At 41.0% G+C, this 27,408-nt stretch overlaps 1 protein-coding gene across 1 annotated transcript in view; it reads left to right on the top strand.

Annotated features, from left to right (window-relative positions):
• Positions 1 to 27,408, top strand: part of SNTB1 (syntrophin beta 1) — a 113,908-nt gene that overhangs the window by 66,968 nt on the left and 19,532 nt on the right. The window contains exon 3 of the mRNA XM_005516934.3: positions 3,710 to 3,917. Within this exon, the coding sequence (XP_005516991.2) occupies positions 3,710 to 3,917 (208 nt within the window). The remainder of the gene's footprint in view (positions 1 to 3,709; positions 3,918 to 27,408) is intronic.

Consider the following 27,408-nt stretch of genomic DNA (forward strand, 5'->3'; position numbering starts at 1 on the left):
GCTAACATATAATTCCTTTGGGTTAGTATGGGCTTTATCAGAAACAGCTCCATATGCAGTATTTACATAACTGTGGTGGAGTGTGAGAATAAACACAGCTGTGGCATTGCCCTAAATATTTCAATTCAGTGGGGAATTAAGGGAACTTTATCACTGAACTGCAGATAAACAGAAGTCAGTAAGAGGTGGTCAGTTTAGCTAAGGAACAAATCAAAACTATAATGGCTAGACTGCTGGAAGCATTTAAGTGCCTTAGTCTTGCAGTTTACTAAGGTCACTTGTATTTTTTTATTCTCAGAATGTATGGAAATGCCATCAGTCAGCTGCTATACAGAAAGCATCATCCAATTGGACTGGTGAATCAAAGCAGCGTGGGCTGAAAGGCAGAAAAGGAAAGAGTTTATAGGGATGCAGCACTTTCAGCATCTGATTGCAGTCAGAGCACATAGATTTCTGGGAAGATTTAAAGTTTCTTTTAGTATCTCCATCCCAGTTGGCTGTGGAGACGGGAGTCCTGGGTTTTTGGTGGAAATCTGCAAGCTTGGTTTCCTAAGGTTTTCTAGTCCCGATCTTACAGCAATCACCAGTAGCAGAATTCAGACAGTTGAAACTTAGACTTTAGGGTGTGTATATAAAAGTTGGCCTATGTAGCAGCTTGCTAAGGGGTGATGCTTGCAGCTGCATTTTTGGGAGTGGACCAGTGCTGTGGATAAAAAGAGTAATTTTCAGCACGGTCAATGCAGCATGTATTCCTGTTTTCAAGTAAGTTTTGAGAAGTGTAGTAGTGTTGTCCAGTCATCTTGTTACTCAGCTCATGGAACAAGGATGTCTTTCTGCAATTGTTAGTGCATCACCATCAAACTTTGGTGACTGACAAGCAATCTCAAACTAGCTCTATTAGAAGTCACTGAGCAATGAGTATTTTTGCAAGCATGACTCAGTATGTGTGTATGCAGATGTATATTAGAATTTAGACTTTGATATCACATTTGAATATGTAGATAGTGGAAAGAATATGCATGGCTTAAGAACCCCTTAAACAGAACTGTTAAAACTGTCTAAATGTTCATTATTTTAGGGGACAGAACTCTTGTACAAATACTTAGTCACCATCAAGAAAAATACACTTTGATGAAGGCCCAAGTACTAAAATACCTGTTTGTATGTTAATCCACTTGTTTGAAGGAAGAATTTACAAATTAGAGGTAACAAGTTGCCATTTGAAGCTCTTTCAGCTCTCTATAATTTATTTTTAAGTCAAAACCTGCTACAATTCTAACTTATAAAGAAATCACACAAGTTTGCTGCTGCTCCTTTGCAACTGAAAAAGCAGCACTTTCCTCTGAGTCTTGAGAGTCTGTGTTCAGCACTTTGTTTACTGCATGATGTGCTGTGAGTTTGTAGGTGGAAGTCCCCATGTAGAAACCACAGGCTTTGTAAAGAACATTGTTTCACACAATCTATATGGTGTGTTAACATTTTTCAAATGCAGTGCAGTACTGCTGTGTTGTCCAAATAATTATTGTTTTTAAAAGAAGTATTAAAATGGGAGGCAGAGGACTGAAAAGCCTGATTGCTGCTCCTGGCCTGTTCCCTGCCTTGTTCCCTGGGTTCTTCACTTTTCCACTTTTTTGTGGGTGAAATGAGGATGCTGTCACTGACCTCATTTGTGAAATGTTGCAAGATCTCCTGCCAAAAACTGTTCTGTAAATAATAAGCAACATTTCACTGATTACGACTATGTATTTTGAAAATCCAAACCTGTTTAATTTGTTTTTGGTGGTGAATGCCTACAAGAACATGCTCCAACTCCAGAGTCACAGTGGGACTCAGCAGTGGGAGAGCTGTGTTTGTGATGGAAAGACAGACCAGGAGTATGGTAGCTATGCATGATCAAAATGATCAGTGGACACAAATGGCTAAATCCTAACCATGAAGGAGATGTCTGTCTCTAGCAGTTCAGAAAAAAATGATAGTGTGATTTGGAATGTGCCTGTCTATAAATATAGTTTTCTAGTTCACAAGACTGCCACCATGTATCAAGGAATTTTGCTTTGGTACCTGAAACTGAAAATCTGGTGCATCCTAGAGTGGCTAAATAAGAAGATTAATTTTCAGATACTGCTGAACTGCAGCAGCTTTACTGAGGAAACATGCATTACTGTGTTGGCTCAGTGCTTCCTGAAAAATCAAGCCACTTCTTAAGCTACCCAGTGATTTAAGACCCTGTACAGTTCAGCTGCTGAGTTTGGAAAATCATGACCTTTTCTATATTTAGAACAGTGTCTATGTGGAAACCTCCCCTTCTCAAAATGGACAAACATGAAACCAGGGATCCTTCCTCTCTGAGCCCCAGAGCACTGTGCAGATTGAGTCACCTCTGTTCTGGATTCTGCTCTGGTTTAACCAAATTATTAAAACCTCTTAATTGTTAGTTAAGCTCCAAATTGCTGGATTTTGTAATTGCACAACAAATACGTGCATTGCAGTACTGTTTTGAACTTCAACCTGAATAAATTCCACTGAACTAATTAATTTTCTGCTGCAGAAAGGAGCCATTGTGAGTCCCAGAGGCCGGGCAGCCATACACAGGACAGAAGAACATGCTTAGGCACAGATCCCAGGTCGAATTTGGGAGGGTAACATTCAGGACTGTCACTGTCCTTTTATAATAAAAAAACACAAATGTGATACAGAGTTGAGTGATGGGCAATGACCAGGACTTTGTTTTATAATTGCCACATAAAGATAAAACAGGCTATTACTTTGTGGGTTATTTAACAGATGTTCAAGTAAAATGGCCCACACAGATATGAAGAGTACACAAAGCCCCACTAATAATTGATAACTTCACTGAGAACAGTGCTGAAATAGCTGCCTGTCAAAGCACTTTTGTTGTTGTTGTTAGCAAAGGTGTTGGCACAGGTTCCATTACCACAATGAACAGGATTCATTTTCCTGAAATCTGTGTTCAGTTGTACTTTTCAAACCATAGTGGAAACCCACAGGATAGTCCAGTAAGAATGTTTTCTTTGAAGCAAAACTCATTTCCTTCTACAGGAGTTTGAAAACCTGTAAAGGTGGCTGCCAGCAGCAATCATATGATTCTTGTTAGCACTTTCTTGTTGCCACTGTTAGCAGGATGTAAATGGAGCATTGGGGATGCTGGTAACTCCTGGAGAAGGCCACTTGTGCTAGGCCTGAGTTAATGTGTAGTGGTATCACTGAAGCCACAGAACAATCCTAGGAAAATTCCTCTGTTTGGGGTGAGGCTGATTTTCATTTATCTCTGCGTGTAAAAAATAAACACACTGAAAAACTCTGGTTGTGCCATGATAACCAGCTAAGGTAGGCAGCAGCTTGTCCCTGCCCTCTCCACAGTCATCTTCCATGCAGTTTGCAGTTCTGGACAGTGTCCATGTCAGTGAATATTCCTCTTGCCTTTATATTTGAAATTCCTATTTACATGCTGCATGTAGGATTGCATCAGCACTGACAAATCCCCTTCTCAAGGATGTTATAATACCGGTAGAGATCTGGCTTCAGTTAAGATGATCCTACTCTATTCAGGTGTTGAAAAGGTAAGTTTTTAGTGCTAGGTCTCAATATTAGTATCCTTTTTAACTCATTACATTCACTAAATAGGTAATAAATTTAGTTGCCTATTAGTATATGAATGAACATAATGTTTTTCCCCCCATTTTTCTAGAATTATTGAAGTTCATTCACCTGATGCCAAGCACACCGTGGTGCTCAGGAGTAAGGATTCAGCTACAGCCCAGGCCTGGTTCAATGCCATCCACTCCAGTGTCAATGAGCTCATCCCCAGGGTGATTGCAGAGGTCAGAGACCAGCTGGGTAAAGCAGGGATTGCTGGAAGTCGAGAAATTAGGCATCTAGGCTGGCTTGCAGAAAAGGTAACAAAAACATTCTTATTTTAATTTCTAAGCTCTCTCTTTTATTCTCTGTTCCTGACTTCAGCCTTGTCTGGGAGTAGAGAGACTAAATGAGATTCTGGGGTTTGATTTACCTTTTCTTGAAGACTTTTCTTTTCTTAACGTGCCAAATTTTGTTCTTTAAAAAACAAGCAGAAAACTGCAGTGTCCTCATAGTCTTTTCTTCCATGTGCCAATTAACAAAGACGTTCCTGGGAGATCAAAAAGTCTCATGTCAAGTTCAAGGATGGTACAAGAGTCACAAAAACTGACACCAGCCCTTGAGATTACCTGCTGTTATAACTCCTGTCATGTATATGAGTTGTCACCTTCCTACTCTCAGCTTGGGAAGTACCTATTTACATGGGCCATGGGCCACCCCTCTGCTGTGCCTGGCCTCTGGAGCTGGGCATGATCTGGAGCTTCCCATAAAGGCTGGGAATTGTTCTTTAATTGTACCCCTGTGTTTGAGCTGAGCATCCTGTCAGGCTGAGCTTGCAATTGCAACTCTTGCCTGTCTTTCAGGGTTTGAGTCTTAAAATGTTTTATGCACAGAGAAAACCTGGTGTTCATTTCGAGAGTACTTTGGGATGTGTTGACCTGTAGAAAGACAACCCATGAATGCACAGGGGTGGTATCAGGATTAGATAATCTGTTTTTAAATCAGTAGCCTCAGAATTCATTTTAGGCACTGTACCAGCTGATAGGTGTGGTTTTGCTATGGTAGCAGTGTTAGAATTGTGCCTAGAAATAATTCCCATCCATTTACTGCCTGGGCAGCCTTTCAGAGCATCTCTGCCCCTTCATCTGGGGTGTGTGGAAAAATGGCCACTGTGTACACACTGCCCTTTCAACCTGTGCATCCAGCACAGATGTGGAAAACTGACTGTAACTGCCCTAAAAAAAATACTGTATGTTTTATCTCTTTTGGGATTTTGTAGATGAAAATATGGAAGCCACAGGCACAGATGCTGTATTTCAATCTAGTGTCCTTTAAGAAGGCACATCATTAATTTTTAGCAAAACATGGGTCGCTCTATACCACATGCAGTGACACAAAGATTGCAAAGCCTTTCAGGCAGATTTTGTATCTTTTCCTGTCCCTCCCTCTAAGCTCACAGAGTGGGGGCAACAGCACAACTCTTTGGTTTAGTGCTGTAGAAAGTGTAAAAGTCTGGGGGAATAATTTGGGATTAAAACACCAAAGGACTGGTAAGTAAATTTTAGCAGTATTAAACTGTACAGCCATGTATAGTTGAATCTTGTTTTCCTTTTTGTACTTCTATAAACTTATAAAAAGCTGAACATAAGGGGCTTTTCCTGTTGCAAAATGCTTTCCTCTGAAGGATCTCTGTAGTAGATCATAGAGATGTAAGTATATCAGGTCATCTTAAGAGGACACATCCCATTCCCATGCTTCTCTCTTTCTCCTTTTTTTTTATTTTTCTTGGTTTTTTCTTTTTCCCCTTATGGGCTGAAATCTTATTTTTTGTTACTCAATATAGATAATTTTGAGGTTTTTCTAAATTTAGTGGTGAAACTTGTTTTGCCTTTGTTAGGGTCAGGCTGTGGCTCTGTGCATGTTCCGGTGTATTTATGGTGGCTGTTGCCAAGAATTAGCCTTGAGAGATTTGCAGTGACATTGTTACTGAAAAGGCAACTTGTTTTTTTTTTTCACTAAAAACCATCCAGAACCGTGCAGTAGTAACAGAGTGATGTCAAAAGTTCTCATGTTGGAGACCTGTTGAAAAGTAAAAAAAATCCCTACATGTGGCAAAATGGGATGTGAAATTATTTTTATTTTCTTACTGGTCTGTGGGCTGTAAAGCCTGGATGAAAGAGATAACCTGAATATACTCTGTGTATGCCAGGTGTTTATATAGTGTTTCAGAGGAGGTGTTCAAGGCAGCTGAGGGAGGTGCTGACCAGAGATGCTCCTTGTGAAATACCTGGGTTTGTTAGTGGGAAGAGGTTAAATTCTGCAGTGATTTGTGGAAGTCACTGTGAATACCAGTGTGGTTGTTTGACTCTGCCTGGATGCCAGGTGCTCACCAAAGCTGCTGTATTGCTCCCCCTCTTCAGCTGGACAGGAGAGAGAACAGAAAAGGCTTATGATTTAAGGTCAGGGAAACATAATTCACCAATTATCATCATGGGCTAAACAGACTCGACTTGGGGGAAATTTAATTGAATTTATTACCAAACAAACCAGAGTAAGGTAATGAGAAAATAAAACCAAATCTTAAAAAAACCTTTTCCCTGCCCCTCTCTTCTTCACTTGCTTGTGATTTTCTCTACTTTTCTCCCTCCCTGTGGCCCAAGACAGGAATGGAGTTGTGGTCAGTTCATCACACCTTGTCTCTGTTGCTCCTTCCTCCTCAGGGAGGGCTCCTCACACTGCTGCCCTGCTCCAGGGTGGGGTCCCTCCTGCAGGAGCCAGTCCTCCAGGAACTTCTCCAACATTAGCCCTTCCCATGGGCAGCAGCTCCTCACAAACTGCTCCAGCATGGATCCCCAGCAGCCTCACAGGTCCTGCCTGCTCCAGGGTGGACACCTCTCTCCACAGGGCCACCAGTCCTGCCAGGAGCCAGCTCCAGCATGGGCCTCCCACAGGGTCACAAAAGCATCTTAAACTGTAACTTTTGAGACAGATTTTATGGCATCATATTATGTTACTTACATAGCATATCCTTAAAGTGAGTTCTCACCAAAATGGGAAGACTGTGAGCTGAATTCCTGTGCTTGTTTGGGGAATGCAAAATGTAATCCCATAGAAATTTCACTGTAATTTGCTGTGATTACTCTCTGCTTCAATTAAACTATTTCCTGGTTTGAAATTTTTTATGTGACTGCTCTAAACTTAGCTCTAAACTTCAACCTACATGACATTACTAAAATAGATTCATTAGGGGAGCCTCCCTCAGGTGGGTAACATTAAAATGAATAGTAGGTTATCTAAGATACAAAGCCATTGCATGCTAACAGGATTCTACCACCTTAATTGAACTTCTCTGTCAAGAAAGCATTAAACTTGTGGTCTTCAACCTGAAACTTCCATCTTGCAAGCCCACCTTCAGGTTACTGGGAGGCAGTCAGGGTCTGTCTGCTGGTAAATAGAGAGCTCTCCATCACTTTAAGAAAGCAAATGTTCTCTTTGGCCTTCTTACAGGCAAGGAGAAAAACAGCCAGAAGCAATCATTAGAGATGCCATATTCCCTCTGTTATTAAGGAAGTAGCCTAGCCCTCACCTTGGCCTTATGAAGGTTTCTAAAGCTGACCAAGGATTAGGGAGTTGTATTAGTCACCAGTGTTCTAAAACTTCTCTGTAACTAAGAGAAATACCAGGTGCTGGTTTGTAACGAGGTGTGGTGCACTCCTCATCACTTCGTGTTTCCTGTATTTGTCTTTTCACTTCAGCAAGACCTGTGCATTTAACAGTCATGCAAAGCACGAAGGAATAGTTACATGTGTGTTTTAATCTGCCCAGGTCTTGTCTTTTTATGATGTTCTCTATAAAGATATTTTTAGCAACCAAATAAAAAAAAATTAGTAATGTAATCTAAATTGAGGAGCTTTTCCAAGAGTGTATTGTTTCTGCTCTTCCAGAAACACTTTCAATCCTTGTAGAATGTCTTCTCCAGCTTTCCCCTCCTCCTTTTTTAAACACTTCTGCACATCTCATGACTTACAGAGAAGCTGAAACAGGCATGGCTGCTCTTCTCCTTACACTTACCCATCTACCACTGAGTTCCTTCATGAGGAGCAAATTCTGCTCTGAATGAAGAGCTAAAACACTGAGGAAATGCTGGTTTATTTTATCACTCTGAAATGTCTGCTCCAATAGACCAAAATATTGTTGGCAAAAGCTTTATCTGGATTTTTTCTTTAATGCAAGCACAAAAAGGTGTTCTGGCAAAAGGGGTTTTGTGAGGGTAGCTTTTGCCAATTCAGCAGTCAGCTACACAAGCAAAAGCATGACTGGCTTTGGGGGCAGCTGGAACTGTAGCCAGGCGCCAGCGTCAAGCTGGGTGGGTTAAGAAAAAAGCCCAAAACTAAATGAAACCCTGGGCTGTGCATCTCTCTCTGTCCTCGCTGTGCCAGTGATACTTTTCATGTAGGCTTGGAAGAAAGAAAAAGTGCCTCTGCAGCCAGAGACTGTTCTCCTTTCCAGATGTCAAATGTCTTACAGGCAGTGGGCTTCTTAAAATTATCTCAAAGCTCCTTTGAGAAACTTAAAAGTAGGAATTGCTGCAAGTTGTCTTTTAGAATGTTAATTTTTGAAGCTGCAGAAGAGGCGACCCTACGGACTTTTCTTGCTAGATCTTAACCCCAGCACATGGTTCCTGGTCACGTTGCTCTGCCTGAGCAGGGTGAGGGTGTTGCTGCTCCCACAAATCTGGTGTGGGTTTCAGAGGGAAGACCTGAGGGGAAATAACCAGAGCAGCATGATGAACCAGAGTTGTTTTTCAGCTCCTGACACTATCTCTTAAATGAAAAGTGTGTTAATATATTACAGGCTGTTCAGTCTCCTCAAACCATAGATAACCATATCATTGTGTTAGTGCTGAAGTGCAAGGCATGTCACAGCAGAGTGATCTTCAGTATTGAGCTGTATATTGCAGTATTACATTTATCTCCCTGCTCTCACTCTAATTTGGAGGAGCTAGTGATAACAGGAAAATTGTGAGATGTGCAAGCTGTCCAAACAAGATTTAGGCAAAGGACATGAGAGTGTATATGAGGTTATTTTCCTTCCCCAGTATGAAATGAAAATGTTACCATTCCCTTAGGAAGCATGTCCACAGGTTAGCATCACAGACAAATGAGTTTTCAAATGGAGATCTTTAGTTAAAAAATTTTACATAATTTCCAAACTGTAAAAGTGAGCTTAAGATTTCTTTGTCTGAGAAAACCACCAGCCCACCATGTAGTTAAAACATTTTGCCATTATTTGACGTGATGTGTCTGATGTTATCTGATCTTATTTATTTATATCTGACTTTAATCCACCTTCCTGTGAAGCACAGCATCTGCTAGGCAGCATTTTAAAAAATGTGGCATGGCTGTGGTTGCAGCTGCCACTGTTCCCCTTAGCATTCCCAGCTCTTCCATCATAGTGGTGGCAGTTCTGGTAGAAAAGTCATTACTTTTGGAGGGACACCATTAATTTTCTGCAGGTTTTGTGACAGAGGCAAATCCCAGTGCAAGACAAGTAGTGAGAACCTGTGGCAAGGAGGAGGAGATTGGGAAGCTGCTGCTTCATTAGGCAGTGTGTCACTTTCTCACGGGTGGCTTCCTCATCAGGCTGCACTGTCTGAACCAGCAGCATTTTCAGGAATAAAATCCAGGTTATACTAATCCCCAGGTCTCTCTTCTGTGCCTGGAAAGTACCTGTGCATGTTTAGGCTGAGCCTACAGCAAGCTTTGGGTTGTACTGTGTGTTAACCCAGTACAAATCAATATATGATTTAACCAGATAAATAAATTGCTAGAAAAATGGGTGTTTGCTAAAAAAACTTTTACTGAAATGCCTAATTTATTTGCAAGGGATTTACAGACAAGTTTGTAAATACTACCCAGCTATGATATCCAGGAAGAAGAGCAAGGCAATTCAGTCCTGCTCTCCTGTTTTTTGTGGCTAAAGAAGGATGCAATTTCTCATATTGATAATATGCATCCGGTCATAATCTCAAAATTGTTCTGACCTTTTAGAGATTACACATTCCTCAAATGGAAAACTTTCTCTGTGTCTTAAATTAGAAATTGCACTTTTAAATACCAGCTAATGACTTGCTCTGGAGCACTTATAACTTCTTATAAATTAAGAATCCTGGTTTTGCCCTGTGTCACTTAACCTTGCAGGTTATTAATTACAGAACTTATTTGTTTGCTTTGTAAAACACTAGAACAGAGTTCTTAATTACATTAACAGTCTTCATTATCTGGGATAACGATCAGCCTGTTCTTAGGAAAGACGTAAACCTGAAATAGCATGAAGAGTAATTTCCTCTCCAAGCTTCAGTGAGGTTCTTCCACAGGCCATTTTTACCAGCAGTGACATCGTTCTCTCCTTGCTTTCAGTGCCTTCAGTAAATGGCTCTACTAAGGAAAACTCAGGCTGGAAACAGCCTTTTCATTCACTGCAGTGTTTTAAAGGATTTGCCAGTCTCTATCTGTAACACACTCTATCTGTAACACTATTTCTTCTCATGCCAATGAGAGACGAGCAAATAATAAAATTAAAGTGAGGTGCTCATTGCAACGGGTCTGGAAAGAAGAATAGGTGTAGGTAAACAATGAAAAATTATAGGAATATGGTGGTAAATGCAATGAAGAAACTGAAATCAAAAGTTTGTATTTCTGCAGTACAGTTGGTTGTTATAGTGAAGGAAAACCCCTCTATCAGATAATTATAGAGCACAGTTAAATAGCAAGTGAGCTCTGTTGTGCCTGTGGTAGCCTTCAGGTATTAAATTATTCTTGCAGAAGTTGAACTGCAGTGTGAACTGGGCCCTGCATATCCCCTGGCCCTTCCCATGAGGGCTGCATTAGTTCTGGTCAGATCCCAGCAGAGGTAATCTCATCCTTCCCACTCTCCCTCTGCCTCAGCTTTGATCTGACTGCCCTTGCAGATGACTTAGCTTTCTCCATAAAATACAGTACATGTCTATTGCTGTTCCTATGAACCCCAGAAATGATGAGAAATTTCCTTTTTATAATCATTCCTCTCCATAGTTTTATTTAACTTCTCCCTCCCTGCATCAGGAAGAGCTCAGAGCTCGAGGTGTGGCTGCTGCTCTGTCAGCTATGTCTGCACTGGCAGGGGGACACCACCACAGGCAGGATCCACTTGGCTGTGCTGTGACAGGGACTCTGCAGATGTCTGGTCAGCAAACCTGGGCTAGGGGCTGAGAGGGGAAATGCTGGCTGTGGCTTGAAAGTAGGGAGAGGATGCTGAAAGGAAATGGGGAGTTCAGAGCCTTCCTGAGGTGTGGGAGCTGTTGCTGTTGGTTCCTCCAACAGAACAGGGTGGTGGCTGTGGGACCACATCCTAGTGTGGTCTGAAGCACGTCCTGATGTGCACTGCCTGCTTTGCACAGTGTGTCTGCCACAGCACAAATACTTAACTCTTTGTTCCAGATAACCCAAACTGGAACTGCTCTTTGGCTGGGTTGGGTTTTTCTGTACAAGGAGCTTTCTAGATTTTGGTAGATGAGGTATTTTCTTCCTAGATTGTGCTAAATTTTCAGGATGTTGGGCCCTTCCGTCTTTGCCTTGGCAGCTGCAGTTGACCTGTCCAAAAGGATCCAGCTCCCCTCGTGCATGTGCTGGGTCATCTCTCCTTTTGGGGCTGCACAGGTTTGAAAGCCTCTGTTTGAACATATTTGAAATATAGTTCATTTGAAAAAAAAACCCAGCAAAAATACAGCTGTGATGTGAAGGAAGGCTTTGATCCCCTTCCTTCCAAAGCTGGGGAAAGGTTTCCTTTTTTCTTTCAGCCTCTGACAGAAAATACTGCAAGAAAGATAGTAAAGGAATTGGAGGCAGTGATGCTCTTTGGTATTCAAATGTGATTTAAATGCAGCATGAACCTCCTGTATAAAACACATTGCATAGGGAGCAGAGACCTCTACTTAACCCATATCCAGCACTGCTGTTAGTGGGGAGTACAGGGAGGTCTTCCTAATTATTTGAAGTGCTTAATTGCCAAAACAACTGATCTGCTTCTGCCCCAGTGTTTCTACATCCTCTCACTGATGCAAGTAGGAGCCAGCAGGGGTGGAAGAGGAAAGGGAAGTGCCTGTTCTTGCCCAGCTGTGGGATGCAGGATGGGAGAAACCAGACCAGCACAATGGGTGAGGAAGGTGTGGAGCTCATCCTGGGCACTTGGAGAAGCAGTGGAGTGGTTATTCAGGTTAAGGAAGCTGCTATTGAGGCAATAGTTTGGGGCAAACTCAGCTGAAAGAGCGAGGCAAATGCAGTCTGAGCAGTAGGAAAGTGCACTGACCGCAGTGACACGAGCAGCGCTGGGGACACCCTTCAGCCCCTGGATCCACCTCACTTCTCTGGCCCAAGCAGACTTAGGCTTATCCCCAGGGCTGATCCACCCTGAGTACACATCTGTGCAATGCTGGCAAGCCCTGTTTTGCAAGAGCTGTGCCCTTGCACCCTGTTTGCTCATTTGTCTGCATTTTTCTGCTTACAGGCTGCATGTTACAAGCTTGAAAGGAAAGGAATTGTCTATCTTAGAGAATCCTGGATTTTTCAGGCATTAAGTTCCCATCAAGCTGCATTTTTTCTGTTCAACGTTACCTGGTTCTCATTTGCTGTTTTTGTCTCCTGATATTAAAAATCACCTTCAGGGGAATGGAGGGGCCTGTTAGGGGAGTGTTGACCTTCAGGCTTTGCCCAGTATGAATTCCTCTCACCCCAGTCATTGCTTCTTTGGGTTTTTTTCTAGCATAACAATACTCCTATTTCAGCTTTTTGATTAATGGCACGAATAAATAGATCAGAAAGCAGCAGAACTGGCTATGAAAAAGCTTCTGCAGTCCTTCTTCTCCCCCCAGGTCCCTCAGCTGATCCCCAGAGAAAACTTCTGGCAAAAGTAGAGCTATTCTTAGTAAAAATAGCCTAATTTAGAGGGAAGCATTTGGATTCTTTCCTCTCTTTTTGCATATTATTGTCCCACAATCACACTCCCCCACTCAGCCTGCAGTCAGAGGAGTGCTGTCTCTACCCACAAGTGCTTTTAGGACAGATGAGCTGGTTAATGTTGGAGGGCTGTTGTGGAAGAGCAGAGTATCACTGCTGCTACAAGCAGGAGCAATATATGCCTTGAAAGCTGTTTTCCCAAACAACTGTTAACAGAGAAAAATAAACAGATTTTCTAAATATATCTTGAGAAGAAGTTGTGTTCTCTTTTGGAAAGAGGGATTGACCTTTAGAAGAATAAGAGAGTTTTAAAAGAACAGTGAAGCAGGAAAAGTTATATGTGTTACAATTTTCAGTGTGGCAAGACATTCAGTCAGTGCCTACTCTACAAATCCAGTTCTCTGTTTAATGTAATAGGTTCCTAAGGCTATTAATACCAGCCTTTTATCTTACTATCGAATCCTGTAAAAATAAAATTATACTCCATAATACCATGAGAACTCTTACAAAAACATGCCGTTAGACAATTCTATTGCAACACAGCAACTGTGTAGACTGCAGGGAAGTATTTCTCACACAGTCTAATTGTTGTATCAATAATATTTTCCACACCCTTCATTACTGAGGAAGAAATAACATGCTGATACCATAGGTAAAACAGCACAGTTTTGAAGTGCTGATTTCAGGGCTTGACTGTGGCAAAAGTTCTTGAGTATGAGTGAAATCCTTGTAAGAACTGTACTTGAAGCAAATCCACAATTGAAAAGGTTTCACGTATCATTCCTCTTCTCTCTCCCACTTTTAAATTAATGATTGTTTTATTTTAGTTATTTTAAGATGGGAAATGTTTTGACAATGGAGTTTTAACATTAAAAAAAAACCTATTGCTGATTAAAAAAAAATAATTTTATTCCCTTTACTCCAGATTCTTCAGAACTGACGATTTATTTCTGCCTGCAGAATTACCCTCTCTTCTTAAGTGGGCAGTAATTGATAGTGCACATTATGATAATTAGTCTAACGAGTCTCCTAAACCCCAAGCCCCACAGCTATCTTTAAGCTCCACATTATCTTCAGTGTCTGTAATGTAAATAAAAGCTTTAGAAAAGGACTGAAAATAAATTTGATAGTGAAGGAACCTTGTTGTCCTCTCCAAGGGGTTTCCTCTACTCATTTTTAATGAGGCCCATGTTAGTTGTCATTTGTACCTTCCCTGATGAATAGTTTGGAAGAAAAGCTTTCTCTGTGCACAGCGAAATTTGTGCCAAGTTGCTGACCTTTGCTTTTGGTGAGACCTGATTTGATTCTCAGTCCCAAGCCCAAACATATTGTTGGATCAATCACGCTGATTTTTGGCTCAGATAGTAATGCAGGGCTAATGAGTTGTGCTGTGTACACATTAACCTCAGACCCGGAGCGCTTTCGGCAGGCTCGGAGCAGGACGCGCATTCAGTGCTGGCATCTTAATAGAAGGAGACGATTGAAAAGAGTGGGGCAGTATCACAGCTTCACTGCTTGTGGGATGTGGGATTTAATCAAAGCTGGAAAAACAAACTGCCTTCTGTTCCGTTTGGGAAAAAAAACCACAACCACCTCAGCACCATAAAGGTGCTTTATGAACTGTGAAATAGAGAGGAAAGCCTGAATGTTTAAACAGTAAGACAATGATTCTACTACCAAAAGGGAATCTGCTTCGGGGAACAGCCTTTGAATAGCATTAGATTTAACCTTGTCAGAGCTTGCATTCTAATGGCTATAATGGTATTGCAAAGAATTTGGGAGCAGTGAGGTATTTTTTTTTATTAGTAGATACCTTATTTAGCAATACTTTAGCAAAGTTCTCCTTTATTTATAAGTAAAATTCTTAAGACCAATTGTTGAATTACCACAAACAGCTGGTATACCTGGTTTTAAAATAAGGTGTTTCTTATTATTTCCAAAAGCAACACTTCCCTCAAAGGACAAGATTTTGACCTCATTTTGCAATTGTAAATCTAGGGAGAGATAGTCTTTCACTAATCATCCTTATGGAGAGATAGAAAAAATCCCAGCACACACAATATCCTTGTACTGACTGTTTTCCTCCCTTGAAGGATTAGGAAAGGAAGGAAGGGTTACTCAATGACTAGTATGAAAGCAACATTTTCAATTTTAATTTTAATGTGAGCTGTAAACAACTACATGTAAGGGACAGAGAAATAGAGACAGAATAAATTTGATTTCTGCAGATGACACAGTTTTGTGTCCTCCTTTTTGTGCAATGGAAACTGATCAATAAGGCTGAAAGACCATTACTGCTTTAACTAGAAAATCCAGTGAAATCAAATGAAAAAACACAAAGTACATAGAAATTCGGTCTTTGGTGTTCACGTTAGACTTTGGATGCAAGATAGGAAACACAGCTGAAAGGGACAGGGTGAGAAGGGGGTAGGAGTATCCAAAACAGGATCTGCTAGAAGAGCAAAGTTCTCTACAGATATGAGAAGCTGCCCCATCCTGCATTTTTTGTGGCATTGCTGGAAGCGCATTTTGGCTTGTACATGAGCCTGTTCAATAGTCAGGGTACAAAAAGTGGATCTGGAGCCAAAGTGTGTGTCTGGAGGTTTGGAGCTTCTGCTCTCAGTATAGTGACGCTGCTGTTGAAGATAAATGGACTTGCCAAAGGTTTTCTCAGATGTTTCTGGATTCCCTGCATTTCAGGTATTCCTGCAGTACCAGTAGCCCTGCTGGAAGGAAGCACCTGGGTGTTAATTACTAATGACTGTTAGCTGCAGTGAAGATTCCTGAAACTCCGTGAGCACATCGTGTTATTTTTGGAGCTTTTTTGGTTTATACATTTCTGCTGAGCAAATGCTGCTGTGCAAACATTCATTTGTTGATCTTGTGCTGAAAATAGTTGCAGACATTGGCTAGAGTAGCTGCCAATGTGTAGTGTGGCTATAGCTGCTTTTTTGTACTTCATGCTGGAAATGCCAATGATGTTTATGGAAATGGTTCTAAAAGGTTCACTTCGAGAAGAAGCCCACTACAGGAATAGAAGCTTACCTATTTGTTTGTGGAATGAAAAGCTTGTACATTATTATGAAAATAAATAGTTTATGGTGTTGTCTCTGGCTTCTGTCACCCTGGGAAGTTTAGTGCAGGGCTCTTCAGGTTAGGGAATACATTAAAACTTCATGTTTAAACATACACATGTATTCATTCCACATAAAAGCTGCTTATTATTGCTATGCTCTTTGGATCCCTGAATCACAGGGTTAAAGAATACATTAATATTCTCCCACATAAAATTTCAAAACAGAGGTTTAAATCTGCTTGCCCAAAACTGCAGGCATGTGTTAACAAGGCAAAGGCAACTGGAAGAAATGGATGTGTTGCAAAGAGGAGCAGAATGGAAAGGGGTTGCACAGCTTAAATAAGGCAGCGTGAGAACCTTTTATGTTATGTTTTTGTCTGGTTTTGTGGGTTTAGGGAAGGCTGGCTATTGAGGATGAGCTGACTTGCTGTTGGATTCTTGCTTTGCTGTTCCAAGAGTTTGAAATGAGAAAGAACATGGTGGAGGCTAATTTGTGGCTAATAACATAATATTAATAATTATGTTAGTATGAAAGTGCCTGAGGTATAGCCAAAGCCAGAATGCCATGGTGTGAGACTGCAACACAAATGGTACCAACAGGAGCAGATCCTGCTCCAAACTCTAACCATGTGAGTAGGCAAGAAGAGATAGAAGGAAACGTGGGACCAAACATCTGGTATGTCCCTGCTGTGATTTTTGTTCCTCTGGGACATAAGCCAAATGGATGAGTGCAGAAAGACAATTAGAGCTGGGGAGAAGGGAAGAGTGGGACAGCACTGGAAGAAACTGGAAGATTCTGAGCTAAGGGAGCCTCGAGGAAGGTGACAGTGGAAGAAGCAGCTCATTGATGAACTGCAGGGAGCTCTGGGTACAGACAGATACACAAAATGTTGAGTGGACTGGAAGGTATTGAAATCTTCTCTACTGGCAAGAATAAGACCAGCCTTCTCTGAACCTTTCATAGCCACATAAGATTAGCTCTTCACAGCTGCAAGAAGACTTCAAAGAGAGGAATTTTAGCTCTTCTCTCTTATTTTCCTTCAGATTGGACTCAGAGTTTGCACTCATCAAAGGTCATATACATCATCAGTTTCTGTTAGCCCAGATACATCAAGTAAAACTTCCGTCTCTACCCTCTTCAAATAACTTGAAACAGCTGCTTGGATATTTGCAAGTGCAAGCAGAAGGAATGGGTTGTGGTTACAGGATCACATTCAAGTGAGTGAACAATTCTGAAGAACAGTGACAAGGAGGCAACCACTAACTGGTAATGGTTACACATCTGTAGCCCTGTGTGGACCTGCAAAGGGGTTCACAGTTTTGGAAACAATAGCATTACAGGCTGCTCTGCTAAAAAATGAAATACAAGAATACCACTCTTAGAGGTAACAGAGATCTCAGACTGCTTTTCTTCTAGGGAAGCAAACAGCCACCATGTTGCCTTGTGTCAGCCCCAGACATCATCAGCTTGGTGCCCAGGATGCAGCAGCAGCAAAGGTTATGTGCCCGTGCGGATAACAGCAAATGAAGTTTGCTCCAGATCTCCTCTTTCTCTTCCCCTTGTGTCACTCTGCAGCTCAGCCTCAGCATTCCCCATCACTGACTGCCCCTGATGCTGGCTGGGCTATCTGAGCGTGCCTGCTGGCTGAGGATGTACTTTTGAATAAATGGTGCCTTTAAAGGCACTAGTTAAATGCATGAAAATGTTGTAACAGCTAGCCTGATTTCCATCTGGCATAACTTAGGAGTAAATCCATTGACGTCAGTAGAACTGAAAGGATATAAATATAATTGAAGTCAGACCCTATATTTTTAAGGTTAAGCCTAAAAACACTGTAACTTACTCTCTCTCCTTCCCCCTCAAATCTTTTCTCTTTCAAGCTGTCACAAATCCAAATGTCTTAATTGGGATTTTGTCTGTTTCTGCCTAGTTTAATCAAGGATCTGTCAGTAAGGAATGTTAGGAGATGCAGAGGTGAAGCTCTCCTGACCCCCTACCTATCTTTAGAAAATCTCACTGGCTGCTGGTTCTGAAAAACCATGGCAGCAGTTGTTCTCTTCTGCCTTGGTCAGTTGTGTCAAGCTGTGTATCTGTAGCTAAGTTTAGTTCAGAGCACAAACATGAGGCAGAAATGGAAACTTTTTTGGCAAGCAAAGAATGTGATTTTCAGCCCATTCACACAGAATGGTGTTAATTAATAGATTGTTTTCTGACAAATAGTTAATTGTGCCTGACTGTTTTCCATATGGCTAAGGAAATAAAAAAGCCAATGAGAAGAGGGTATTTAAAAATCCAGAAATTTTGGTATGAAACTGCTGATATGATAGCCAGTGCAATCCTATTTGCTCTACTTCTAAAATGGGTTGTGTGAATATAAGCATATAACTATGTAATGAAATACATAATTCTCAATTTTCTTTTTGCAGTGTTACTAAACTAAGTTACTTAAGATTTTTTCTACCAATATATAGAGATGCTTAGGCCAGTACAAACTACAAAAGAAATCTCAATGAATAGGCAAATATTTTTCTCTGTTGTAGGAATAAAAGCAAGAGAAATTATTTGTAAAATTTCCTAGTGAAATTTTCCTTCAGGGCATGTATATTTCTAACACCAAGGGAGGAATTAGGTGTAGTCAGTTGGTAATATTCACACATGTTTGTCTCTTGGAGTTTCCACTTTCTTGTAATTGCAGAAGTTACAGCAGCTCTGTGATGTTCAAGTTATCCTCAGCCAGCTCATGCTGTATATGGCTGGCACTTGCTGGCTGGGGTGATTTATTAGCCCACAGCAGGAAAGAAACTTCCATTGATCAAATAAGTTGGTTTGTGAGATCGTATGTCTCTTGTGCCAAAAATAATTTCTCTTTGGATAGGTGATATGTTTGTTGAGAGATCTGAAAAGTCTAATGCTGTTACTAGGAAGTTCTTTATTTTATTAAAATATGTATCCTAGGGATAATTCTTAAATCTGAAACCTTAAATTTCAGATTTAATTCTTAAATCTGAAATCATCCTGGCTCCACAGGTGTATAACCTGTAGCATGCAATCTATTTATAATAACTTTGGAGATTAATTTTATTCTTCCCAAGTTTTTTCTTCTAGAAGGATGTTCAGATCTCAGTGGAATTTTCTGAAAGTAGTTTAATGCTGTAATTATTTTAAAAATATGATACACTGAGAATTAGAACAGATAGAGAACATTAGCTTTAAAGATTACATATCTTACAGTATTTAATTTGCTTATATTTGTAGGATTTGGATCTGTAGATTGATGGCCCTAATTGTGTATTTTAAAATAATCTAGATGAAACAACATGGCACAGCACTAAAGCCCTTTGTCCTGTGAGGCTAATTTAAAGCTCAGCATAGGTAACTGCCAAGTAGAATATTCTTTATTTGTCTTCCTTATGTAGCTCTGTTGAATATTCATAATTTCTATTAACACATGGCCTTCAATATTTGCTTTTTTTGTTTGTTTGGTTTGGGTTTTTGGTTGGTGTTATTTTTTTTAGATAGTAGATTAATTAAAAGAGTTGTTACTGTAAACCCCTGTGCTGTGATCTAGCCTGGTCTTGTAATATAAACAGTATCAGATCTGGGAAAGTCATGGCTCTTGGGAAGTGGCAGCTCACATCCTGACTGTAGGTGGCTACTATAGCTTGAATACTTCTACTTTAGGGATATTTCTTCGACTTCATTTTCTGAAATAAATAGGGTTTATGAAAGCTGAACTCTCATTTTTTTTTATGTTCCTAACCACAGAGGAAAGCTTGAAACTATGGAATGTCAGCAAAGCAAAAAGGCTTGATGTATCAGCAAGAATTAAAAATGTATTTTAAATACCAGGCAAACCTCAGACTGATTTTCAAGCCCCAGTTGACATCCCCAAAGGAAATTTGGCTGACTACAGTTGGTAACAGTGGTTTCCTATTAAAGCTGCTTTGCCAGTTATTTTTGCATCATTAGGGCTGTGTGTTTCTTCGTGTGCCACACAGTTAGTGGAGACAGCTGTCCAGCACATCACAGACTGGTGGCAAACTGCAGTTATCCTCTAGCTCTGAACTTCCTTTCCTGCATTCTTCCCACCTTCCCATTTCCTCTGTCACCATTGCTCTCCTGAAATTACTTTGGCAGGGTTACAGTAAAGACCATCTTAAAACTACTTGTGCTAAAAAAAGCAAATTCAAGTTTTATATTAATCTCCCAAGCATGTAATGATACCTGAACTCACAGTAACCCCAGGGCCCTGTGCTAGGGCACGTGCTCCAGTATGGGCAATGATTTCCTAATGGTGAAACTGGCCTAGGACTACAATGGAGTAGTTGATGATTTCTGTCAGGAAAGGTTTTAAAGAACAAGCTAGACAAATCTTGGGAACAAAGGCTGTCCTCCCCTGGGCAGTGTTCATCTTTCAAGTCATCTAGGAGGTTCCTGGAGTGACACAGCTGGTGAGGGAGCCAGCTCAGGAAGGCACCTGACTGGATCTGCTGTTTGGGAGCAGAGGAGGGCTGGTGTGATGTGTGTGATGTGTATGGTGTGATGTGATGGCTGGAGCCCATCCTGGCACAGTGATCACAAAATGAGTTTTCAGGTTTGGGAGAAATAAGGAGGGGGGTCAGCCAAACTAGTAGTATGGGCTTTTGGAGGGCAGACTTTCTGAGAGACTTTCTTTTTGAGAGACTGGTGCAAAGAATCCCTTGGGAAGCACTCCTGAAGGGCAGAGGGGTCCAGGAAGGCTAGACAGTGTTCAGGAAGGAAGTAATAAAGGCACAGGAGCAGACCCTCCCTGTGTGCTGAAAGGTGAGCTGGTGGGGATGAAGATGAGCCTGGCTGAATGGGAAGCTTTGACTGGAACTCATGACAAAAAGGAGAGTTTATGACCATTGGAATACAGGATGGGGAACTCAGGAAGACTACAAGGATGTTGTGAGAAGGATGTAGCAGGGAGAAAACTACAAGGGTGAAAGCCCATATAGAACCTAACCTGGGTGCTGTGGTAAAAGACAATAAAAGATGTCCCTATAAATATATCAGCAAAAAAAGGAAGTCTAAAGGAGAATCTCCATCTGTTATTGGAGGTGAGGGAACACATAGTAACAAAGAATGAGGATTGATAAAGCCTTCTTTGTCTCAGTCTTTAATGTTAAGACCAGTTCTTTACCAAGTACCAAGCCCCTGAACTATGCTAACAGTTGGAATTTATGCTCTTAGAGGTCTTTTCCAACTAAAACAGTTCCATGTTTCTATAGTTCCATGATTCTGTCTTCAGCTCTTTCTATGAATCTAAGCATTCATATTTCTGAACCAGTGATTGGCTTGGATTGATTTCTTCCTTCCTTCTTGAAGACAGAAGAAATACATTTTAAGTTTTTCAGTGGGGGAAGTGGCATTTTTGGTTAGATACCATTTGTCCTCTCTGCAGATTCCTTAGAAAACTAACAAATGGCAAATCAAATAGAACTTTCTGAAAGGCCAAAGATTTTAAATTCAGTTTTGTCTTCATTAAGTATTAGAAGAAGGTGAATTGGATATTAAGTGGAATAGCTGTTCATTTCTTGCCTTTACTGACACCCTGGGATCCACTCATGCCATGATCCACCAGGACAACCTACTGGATGTTCTCCCAGCTCTCCACACTGTCTGCCAGGGTGTATCAAACTGAATACTTCTTTGGTGAACAGAGGTCTTTTAGAGCTCAGCTGACTTTCTGGCTTTCTGACATATCCAGGGGAAAAAAATAATCCTTCCCATAAGAAATTTTTGAATATGATAAATCAAAATTAAAAGTGCATGTTTAATTTTTCTCCCCCTCTCTCCCCCACCCCAAAAAAACCCACCAAAACCAGGTATGTTGCTTGTGTTCCTTAGTTTGTGGAGGTCTGTTGTGATAATGGAGGTACAGACTTTGTAACCATTTTTAAAAAAGTTTTCAAATAATCAAATGGCTTTGAAGCTGACAAGTAAATAAATAAATTAGAAAAAAAGACAAGTACAAGATATTTTTTGTGGTAAATCTTAATAAGTAGATTTGAATTCTGAATTGTCTAATTTTCACCAAATTTTTCAGATATCTGTGGCTGCTGCACATTCTTTCAAAATTAAATGAAATTACTAAGAATTTTAATTGCATTTTTGCTTTTTCAATAAGGCTTTCAAACATTTCTCAGCATGCTCAAAATTGCAGTTGATGAAGCACAGCATGCAGATTTGAATTGTTTTTTTGAAGGTAACACATTTTTGTGCCAGGCATGTCATGAATTCAGTCATTTGCTAGAGGTCATTAGATGCATTGCAGTCTATCAGTATTACTGAATATTGATCAATGACAGACTGAAATGACATAGTATTCTGGATTGCCCTTCAGACAACATAATAACAATGAGAATGAAACATATTGTTCTCTCTGTATTGCTCCCCTACTATTTTTTGTTCCAGCACTTGTGATTTATTATGACCCTTGAGTAAAGTAGTCAAATCTGTCAGTCTTCAAAAGGTACTAGTCATGATGGGCCATTATTTCTGAGACTGATATTAGGGAAGACAGTGTGGTAGACAAAGGCACAGAACATCTCCTGGGACAGATTTCAGTCACTATAGTTTTAATGTAGACATCAGTGATTGCCTGTCCTTCACCAAATAGACACTGTAATAATTTCAAATTGCATTTTTCATGTTTCAGCCATCGCTAAAAACTGCAAGCTGCTTTCAAATCAAAAGTCCACCTCCAGCATTAACATTTGATTGGATGGTGTTTAAAAGTGTTCTTGAGCTGATATATAGAAATCCACACACTTTTAGTAGATTGAAAGATGACACGCTTGTATCTTTTGAGGCAGTGGGTATTATTACTCATTTATCTTAAAGTGAACCCATTTGATCAGCAGAGGTCAGATTCAATTGCAAATTATAGACCCTTCAGGGACAGCAAGTTGAAATTAGGGTGTCTGCACATGGATTCTGCTCTTGTACAATTACCATTACGCCCCACTGATGATGATGTACTTCCTCAAAAAGTGCTTCACCTTGGCTTGAGCAGAACACTCTGCTCCCAGAACAACTCCAGCACACAGTAACCTGCAGGGCATAGCAGGGATCTGTGGCTGTCCCTGGTGTCCTGGAGCATACCAGTTTTCACTACCACTGGGTAACAATACCTGTTCTTGGACAGTTGCACAGGAAATGTGGTAGAGCTTCCAAAGCCTCCAACAGAAAGTAGAATCCCTTTCCTTCTGTGGCTGACCCTGGATGTGCAAAATAACTTCTCATGGACCGAAGCAGAAGATACATGACTCTGCTGTGCTTCTTCTGGGTTTTCACAGAGCAAGCCTGGCTTTCTGGAGGAAGGAGAATGCTCCATTTAAAAAAAAATACGGATTTTTCCCCTAGCACTAGGTTTTTAGTGCTTTGGGGTCCAGTGATTATTTTGAAGACAACACAGCTGCTCACTCTCCCAAAACTATGCTACATCTTAGAAGTACGTTTCTACCACATTTTAATTTTGTGATTTTTATTTAAATATTTATTAAACTTCTGATAGTTGCTGTCAGCAGCTTTTTGGTGATACGTTCATGAGATGTGTTTCGGAAAGCAAGTTTACAGCCACTCTCACGTGCAGTGTGAAGAGCCCAAACACCTCACAAATAAGTTATGCCTGCACACACAACAGATTCAAAGGTGTCTGCTGATAGCATCTTCACTTTTATCCTGAATGTGTGGTTGAAAGCATGCTGGAAGAGAGATTGATTGTTTTGTGAAACACTGGTGCTGGCAGATCAAATAGTTGCTGGCAGGTTATGGTACTTGAGATTGCCTCCACTTGTACAGGTATTTTTGCTTATAAACAGCAGGTTTGTGCTCACACCCACTCTTCAGACTTTCCATTCATTTGTTCAATCAGTATAACTGATTAGAAAAGCCTGGGGTTAATGGTCTTTCCCTCCCTTTAGTCCTCCCTCCCTGTGCCTCTTTCACGAGCACTATTAAAAATGTGACCTCTTCCAGTCCAGTCAGGTCAGTTGAACTTTAGCTGTCCACTATCTCCTGATGAGTCTCAGTGGCCAGTGGAGCTGTGCTGACCTTCCTGTGTGTCTGACTTGTATCTGTCCCTGTCCCTGTGACTTACAGGTTGGCCACTGCCCTTGAGTGATGAAATGTCCTCTTACCTTCCCTGTTCTCCCCTGGCAATTTCTGTGAAGCAATAAAAATGAAAACAAGAAAAGATAGCAAAGTGCAGGTTTTTCTGCAGAAGTAATTTGGTTCAACACTATCATTTCAGGAGTGAACCTTTGCTATTTGCAAAGCTTTGCCATCATAAATTACTACTACTCTAATTTCTCACAGTGCTCTCATGGTCTGAAGTCACTGCTGTAGGAGAAAATGTGTTTTACCCAGGAAGCACCAGCACACTTCTTAAATCACAATGATCACCTTAACTAAGATGAAAAGCAATCAGTGTCCTAACAAATGGTGTGGGGCATTTGCCATCTCCTGTGCATACTGCCTGCTTAGCTTTCCTGGAAATATTCCTTTATCAGGAAGTTATAATCTCCTGTCTCACTGAAGAATAGCTCTTACTTATGGACCTTCAAGTCCCAGCTTCATGCTTAGCAGAAGGATTGTGGGTCATAGTTGAGGTTTCAAAAATAGATGAATTTCTATTTTGTCCCTTTTTGAGTCCCCTGGACTTGGATTTCTGTGTACTTAGTTAATCAGTTTCTGTGGATCTCAAGACAACATATCAGGATTTTAAACTTTTCTCATGGTGTTGTGTAATATATTTTTACTTAGTAAAGTGAATAAAGTTTATGTGATGCTGGGTTTTTCATTCCCTTATGTTTCTTATCTTTAATCTTCTACAATGGAAATGCAGAGTGTTAGACTCCATAAAGATAGAAGGACCAAGGATGCACTTCTTATACAGCTCTAGAGGATTTAAGGCTCAAGGCAAATCATCCTGCAAACCCTTTAGCAGTGATAACTATTTTGTATTACTACTGCATTAATATTGATGCAACGTTCATGGAATACATGCATGAAAAATTGTATGTGAACAGAATAATTATACAACCAACTTTAACTCAGGGGCAATCTATATGATGACTTGGACTTCTTCAGTTTTTTCTGGTATTTCATAGACTCACATAGAATAACATAGGTTGGAAGGGTTTCAACCCTCCTGCCCTAAGTAGACCCAACTAGAGCAGCTTGCTTAATCACGTTGTAACTTGAGGGATGGCTATTCAGTCTGTCCCAGTGTTTGACCACCATGACACACAGAAAAGGTTTCTCCAAGTATCAAATCAAAATTCCCCTTCCTTCAATTTGTGTATACTGAATGCCATCCTCTTCCAGTGCACATCCAATAGGAATTTGGCTCCATCTTCTCTGTAGTGTGGAAGACATGAAACCCTCCAGGGTTTCCCAAGGGCATGGTCTAAAGAGTTATTAGAAAATTTCCAGCTGACTTCACCAAACTCTGGAATAAACCTCTATTGCAAAATTGGGAGCAGGCATTACTGTTTGGCTGTAGGAAAGGTCTCAGATCACCTGCCATTCTTGTATGGGTGAGTTCACAGCACTTGGGTACTTGCGTTTAGAGGTCTTTGGATATGAGCCAGAGCTGTTTGAAAATCCCATTAGTCTAGAGAGTAAGGACATTGTTTGAAAATATTGCTGTGTTGATGTGTTTGACTGTGTTCATTTTGGCAAAAGTTGGCTTGTGTCCTGTCATTTTAGAGGATAATGAGAAGGAGTTCAGACTTGAACAGACCTGCCTTGAGAATGAGTGTCTTGTCCATGCTCAGCAGTGCCTGTGACTGGGGCTGTCAGTGTGTTCCTGGGCTCTGCTCGAGGTGCTGCAGTGGGTAGATCACTGTGGTTCCCACCCAACCCACATGCCTCTGTGTCATTCTATTAGGAACGGCGAGAAGAACGACACAGACTCTCAGGGGAGTCTGAACAGGAGAATTCCTTAGTTTATTGCTTTAGCCTTGTTTTATAGACTAGTTTGTGGAAAGTACAGAAAGGAAACTCTTATTGGTTAGTTAACTGCTACATCACTATCATTGGTCAGTGGTGTACACCACCTCCTGACTTTCTCCTGCAACGAAAACAAGAGACAGACAAACAACACCTGCAAGGGCTGTTTTCTGTCTTTGAGGATTGTTTTTAAATCCTCCCATGAATTTCTCAGGCAGGACCGAGCTCTGTGGCCTGTAATAGCTACAGGCACTCTGGTTCAGATTTAGCATCCATACCTCTGGCTGCCTGCACAGCACTGGTACCTTGGTACATCGCTTGCTCACTACTCACAGGAGCCAATAGTGTGCCCTTTGAGGGATTTTCATGTGTGCATTGTCTTCAGTCCAGATCTGATAACAGCACAAGCCCCCTTTGAGCCATCACTGAGGTCAAAACAAGAGAAAAACAAAACCAGACACATTTTCATTAGCTTTTTTTAAAATCTGAAACAATGTGCACATTATTTCCTGTTTAAAACTACAAAGTTTAGCAGCAAAACACATCTCATCCGCATGTGGTATGGGAGGTGTTGATATCCCCTGCCTACGGCTGTCACTTACACCCACTCCTGCATTGCAAATTGCCTCCCATCAAATGAGCTCGCACAAATATCAGCGTTGTTGCATATGCTGGGGTTTGCAGGATGTATTTCTGCTTCCCTGCTGTTCATCTTGCAAATACCCTTTTCAGTCCCAGCTGTTATTTTCAGGAACTGACAAGTGGGTTTCTGTAAATTAATCAAATTTATTCTGAACATGGATGTAACCTTTCATCAAAAGACAATGAAAAGGCAAGAAATACGTAGCAGAACACATCTCTCAGCCCATGTCAAATCTGGCTTGTCAGCACAGAGAGATTTTAAGGAAGAGGTAAAATAGCAAGAAAATTCTTTCTTGGTTGCTCCTCCTGTGCTCAGTAAGAGGGTAACGTAGGTCTGAGATTTGGGAGGAGGCATTAGAAAAGAGTGTTAAACAAACCACTTACTGTAGACATAAACTTGCTACCTTTACAGTGGTCTCTGGAAAGACATATGGATACTTGCTGCAGTGGAGTCTGCTGGCAGTTTATGATTTGTTTACTAAACAGGGAATGTAATTAAAATGTCCCTTTTGAGGTAACAAAAATATAAGAGTAAACCAAGAATATTCAGAGTAGACCAAGGCATCTAATTTAATTATCTGTGTCACAGATTAAAAGTATTTTTTCATCCATTCCTGACAGCCTGAAGTAGATGAATAACTGAAATTCAAAGAAAAATCTATTGAAAAGGAGACCTGGCGGATGGCAGAGCAAAGGTCCAAACAGTTTGTAAAAGGCTTTATCTCCACTGAGATGCTTATTGTCTTTACAGCAACTGATTATGTGTAAAAACTGTTCAAGGTTTGGAAGCTGTGATACCCACTGGAGGGGACAGGGGTCCCCATCACTTCAGGCACAACAATCTGGCTCCTTTCGAACACCGCTGTCTACCAGGGGAATTACTCCTTAAGGGTACATTGTGAGCAGCGGCCAGAAAAGCAGCAGGAGCAGAGCTGCCACACAGGTGGTGCTGAGCTTGTGTCAGTGCTTGCAGTCAGTCCTTGGCACCACAGATCTGGTCCCAAAGCAAAGCCTGGCACTGCACAGGCATGGGAGGCAGCCGGAGCTCAGGCATGTCCTTGTGCCGTGGGGTCTGGCGTGTCCCAGCCCTGCGTGTGTCCTGCACTGCAGCATGGATG

The sequence above is a fragment of the Pseudopodoces humilis genome, chromosome 1 (assembly GCF_049639895.1).
Source record: "Pseudopodoces humilis isolate 2021_Gansu_Grassland_sample_001 chromosome 1, ASM4963989v1, whole genome shotgun sequence".
Taxonomy (NCBI): domain Eukaryota; kingdom Metazoa; phylum Chordata; class Aves; order Passeriformes; family Paridae; genus Pseudopodoces; species Pseudopodoces humilis.